The sequence below is a fragment of the Grammomys surdaster genome, unplaced genomic scaffold (genome assembly GCF_004785775.1).
Source record: "Grammomys surdaster isolate TR1022 unplaced genomic scaffold, NIH_TR_1.0 206, whole genome shotgun sequence".
Classification (NCBI taxonomy): domain Eukaryota; kingdom Metazoa; phylum Chordata; class Mammalia; order Rodentia; family Muridae; genus Grammomys; species Grammomys surdaster.
This window is the reverse complement of record NW_021604651.1, coordinates 2,095,182-2,100,138: the sequence shown is the minus strand read 5'-3', so window position 1 is coordinate 2,100,138 and position 4,957 is coordinate 2,095,182. Positions and strand designations below refer to the sequence as shown.

Below are 4,957 nucleotides of genomic sequence, written 5' to 3'. Positions count from 1 at the left end.
ATCTATCTATCTATCTATCTATCTATCTATCTATCTATCTATCTATCATATATATGAAGCTATACAGTTTGGGAAGAAAATATTTTCCTCATGAAACAAAGATCATCTAATAAAAACCCTAGTACCAGCCATGGGTCCAAGAGATTCCCAAACAATATAGACCATTGTAATCTCCTAGCTATTTCAAAATATGCAACACAATATAATCAACTCTAGTCACCCTTCTGTGTGATGACAAGCTAGCCTTTATTAATCCTATCTGGGAGTGATTATCAAATTCACCCTAATCTTTCCCTTTGACTTTTCTCATTCAATATCTCGTGACTATTCTTTGAATAATGCTTTATTTTAGTCTATGAAATGTTTTCTGTTCTTTGCTTAATTAATGAATATGGATTTTTGTTGATGTGTGAGCCATTGCACACATTCTTCGCATTTGGGTTAGTTCTTCTGAGAGAATAGAATCAAGAGTGAAATCCAGAGCTGGAGATGTAGCTCAGTCACAGAGAGCCTGCCAGACAGATCCACAGAGGGCCTGGGTTCAACCTGAAGCACCACAGAACACAGAATCAAACCAACAAATACCACAAGTGACTTTCTTTGGAGCTATGGAATAAAGATAATAAGAAATAATCATGTTTCCAATCAGACACAGCTTGGAGGAGGAAGGAATCATTATTATACAACCAAGAAGACATGATCTCCTTACAGGACATTGGGGTTTGTTACACATTATGAAATGTCTACCTGAGTTAAAGGACTGTTATTTACAATCCTATGTAGGTCGCCCTAATAGTAAAGAAATTATGTAGAACTTACCAAAAAATAGGTATGGTAGACACTCAAGTTTTTAACTTCTTTGAAATGTTAACAGAAAAACAAAGGAGGAAGAGGAGAAAACGAAGAAGGTGAAAGAAGCAGAGGAAGAGAAAGAGGAGGAGAAGGAGAAGGAAGAGGAAGAGGAGGTGGAAAGTCCATCCCTTTACAGTCATATGAGGCTTAGGGCTTAGCCACAGTACCTAAGGAATGCCAATTTTCTTCTCAGAAACCAAGTAAGCCTCTCAAATGTTCCAGTGTCCTTTGAAGACCAACTTATCTCCAAAGCCTTGGTCTTTAGAGCACAGGAGATATGTGGAGGCTTTCTGAGATGTTTAGCCTCTGACAGGAATTTGGCAATAGTAGTAGTTGTTTAGCTGCTCCACAGAGACTCATTTTGTAAATAGAATTTACAAAACTATTCAGGTTAAAAAAACAGCAAAATCTCTCTACAGGGGCAGTGAGTGTGGAAGTGACAGAGTAGAATTCGACTTAGAGTCAGTCACTGCTCTTAATAAGAAAGGAGAGGCTTCCTTGGAATTCTACCAGTGCTCCTTAATAAGTTCATTTACCTGGATTGCTACATGGAGTGACTGCGTAGACTTAGTATTCATAGTAACCAAAGTAGCATAGATTTTGTTTTTAGCAAATTATTATAATTTTCTTCTATAACAGGATAGGAGGCAGATACTTTTCCACTTTCTCTTATAGTAAAATGCTATTTCAATCTTAAAAATGCAAAATTGATATTATGATAAACTTTTACAAGTTCTAACATATACAATGATACTCAATCCAGAGATTGCAGCTGCTATGGTAGAATCTCAGATATATTTTGTATACTAAAATGAATGTTGTAAATGAACTCCAAACTGATAGATTTTCTATTCCAAATCCAATTGCATAATTCTGCAGTTAAACTATACATAACTATTTAATTAACTCTGAATTATGTTATTCCAACTAAGTATGAACAAACCTCCTTAGAACCACCAGATGGCACTCAGGCACTGTGATTTCGATGGGAGACAGTCTAAAGACTTCATCATTGTGTTCAGGTCAGGAGAAACAAATGCAATCTGTAATTGCATAGTGTTTTCCTATCACCTAACACAATGGAAAAGCTCAGTTTTATCTTTTTCTAACCTCTTCAAATCTAATCAACAGTTATTTATTGAAATCTTTATTCAAAAAGTCTCCCTTCTAAAGGAAAGTTGAAAAATCATCTTAATGGGTGATAGGTAGCATTTATTTAAAACATCTGGTAGAAACATAACACATCACAGGATGTTCTACTTATTCATCTATTTCATTGCTTTGCTAAATTTATGTTGATCATTTTCATGCAACTAATTCTTGAAGACATAAAGAGGCCCTTTCAATTTCTCTAATATTTTCATGGCAGTAATCTTCAAGATTCATATTAACAAAAGCTCAGAACTCCTGGTAACTAAGCAAATGCTCCTCTACTGTTTATATCTTTCCAGGATGGAAAAGCTATATTCCTGTCTTCAACTGCACCTAAGGACTAAATGATCTTTGACAGTAAAGAACTGTCATTTTTTTTTCCTGGAGATAAATCATGAAAAATTCCTAATTCTTATATCCTGAACTGGAAGACAATTTGGAGACAGATCTAGAATAGGTTAACATTTGTATCCAACACACACCTTAATAAGATAAAGCCCAGAACTTACTTGTTCTAAAATGTTTTGAAGCCTTTCTATCTCACAATCTATTACAAATTTCTTCTCTTGTCTTCTGTCAAGCTCTTCTAGCAGTTGCCTGTAGCTGACATCGTTAAAATTTTCCACACATATCGCACTGACATGCCATCCATTCTGTCCTGCTTTTTCCATTATAGCTTGAAGTATTGAATACCCTATTAGAGAGAAAAAAAGTTAATAAAATTATGCTTTTAATGTATGTAGAGACATTCCTTTAGACTTATGTAGAGACTGGATCCATCTCAATATTTCTTATATTTAAAGCACACACAGATCATATCAATCTTGAAAATGTGAGTCATTATTTATGAACCCTTTTCCCCTTATTTTCCTTACTCAGGCAACAGATTCTCTTAAGCTATTGATTGGATGAATTTGTCACAGTATAACTTCTGTAAAATCTCAAAAATCCCTCTACTGGAGAATATTCCTTTGCTCTAGATATATTTTTGATGAGATTAAACAAAGCTACATTGTATCACTACCTTTGGTCAATATCAATTTCATGAACTCTTTTGTTATTTTTGTCTATAAAAAGAATTTGTTTTGAAAAAAGGTTTTAATTTTTTGATTGAACAGGGCACAGACAATATTTTTAGTTTAACTATGGAAGAAAGATTCACAAACAAACAAACAAACAAACCTAACAAAACCAAACAAAGCAAAATAAAAAAAAAACCAAAACCAACCAAACAAACCAAAACAAAACACCCAGTACTATGGTATTAATTGAGGATGTATTATTGTCAGAGTTTTATTTTATGATTTGGGCAGATCTACACAGTGATAGCATTATTCATTATGTTTCACTTGTCCTGGTAGAAGTGTGTAGGCTTGGTATGAGGTGAATTATCAACTTAGATTAATAAGCTCTTACAGGAGATACACATTCAAATGACCAAACTTTTCAAATCACAATAGGGAATGCACGTGCCACATGTGTGTATTAGTACCAGCTGAGAAGCAGACATAGGAGCTCATGGTCAGCTGCAGCTGGTAAGGAAGGAGCTTATGGCCAATCTGGACTGCACAAGATCTTGTCACCAAAACTCCACTCAAACAAAATAAAACGATTTCTAGGCAGGCTGATGAAGTGACTCAACAAGTAAATGCAGTTGCCACCAAAGCTTGGTATCCTTAGTTCACTTCCCAGTTTACATGGTGGAAGAAGAGAATGGAGCACTCCGAATTGTCCTGTGACATTCACAGGCATGCTGGGACACACACACACACAGGAAACAAGTAAACAAGGAAATAGTTCAATATAAAGTCTAACTACGGTAGCCCTGAGGAATTACAAGATTTTATCAGATGGAATGCTGGTTATGTGAAGTGAGAACTTTTGCAGGAAAGGCTGTGACCTCTGCCTGTTCTTCACCAAATCTTCACACAAGTGGAAGGAGACTTCAGCTTCCACACTATTTTCATGCCTGCTTCCTGAGACCTCAGTTTTGAGTTATAGCTTGAGAGACAAAGAGGAAAAGATTCTCTGAATATATAAAACATCTCTTAGATAAAAATTGGTTAGGACCAGAGCCACCTATATATTTTTTAACCTTATAGCTTGACATAAACAAAATATTCTATCTAGTCTCCTGAAAAGTGTTTTAACAGCAGTGTGATCTCATCCTGTAGTTGCTGTCCCTGGTCTCTCCCTCTGTAGGCATTGCAGTTAGGTTAGCTGGCAGAATTCAAAAGGAAAATTTAAAGTGAACAAATCACGCTTATATGATAAGAGAGCACTTATTTGGAGTTTCAGATTTAGGGAGTTTCACTTTGAGTTTATGTTTTCTCTGTCTCAGATCTCTAAACATTGTGATGTGCAGACAATGTCAACAGATGGACCTGATGATGAGATCATATCTGAAATATAAATTGCCTGACTTCCTGCCAAATGAATACCATGGCAGTCAGACTTCATTTCTATTTAAATGAAATAAAATTCCCTAAAAAGAAAGAGGGCATGCTAATTACAATATGCTTATTCTGGATATGTATTGCTCCATACATATCCAGTCTTTTCTTTGTAGTTCATACCTGTAATTATCTTTTCATATTTTACCTGACATAGCCCTCCCATCGACCTGAAACCTAGGGCTCTCTTATTTCCTGTTCAATGAATGTGGAAGATTTTCCTTTCTTTCCTTTCTTTCTCTATTTCTGTGATTATGTGTCTGTTTGGGTGATGTATGTGAGTTTTCATATGGGAGGCTCCAAAGGCTAAAAGAAGGCATCAGATTTCTGCTTTATCATTTAATTCTTAGTAGCCAGAAGTGGGTGATGGTAATGAAACTCTCAAGAACACCAAGTGCTCCTAACCTCTCAGCCTTCTCCCTACCTTCCTGCTTCCTTGCTCTTCCTTCCTTCCTTCCCTCCCTCCCTCCCTCCCTCCCTCCCTCCCTCCCTCCCTCCCT

At 36.1% G+C, this 4,957-nt stretch overlaps 1 protein-coding gene across 3 annotated transcripts in view; it reads right to left on the bottom strand.

The window, feature by feature from the left end:
* The window catches only part of Gria4 (glutamate ionotropic receptor AMPA type subunit 4), a 368,088-nt gene that overhangs the window by 100,629 nt on the left and 262,502 nt on the right, over window positions 1-4,957 (bottom strand). For all 3 annotated transcript variants that reach the window (XM_028771312.1, XM_028771311.1, XM_028771310.1), the window contains exon 5: window positions 2,514-2,698. In XM_028771312.1, coding sequence (XP_028627145.1) covers window positions 2,514-2,698 — 185 coding nt within the window. The remainder of the gene's footprint in view (window positions 1-2,513; window positions 2,699-4,957) is intronic.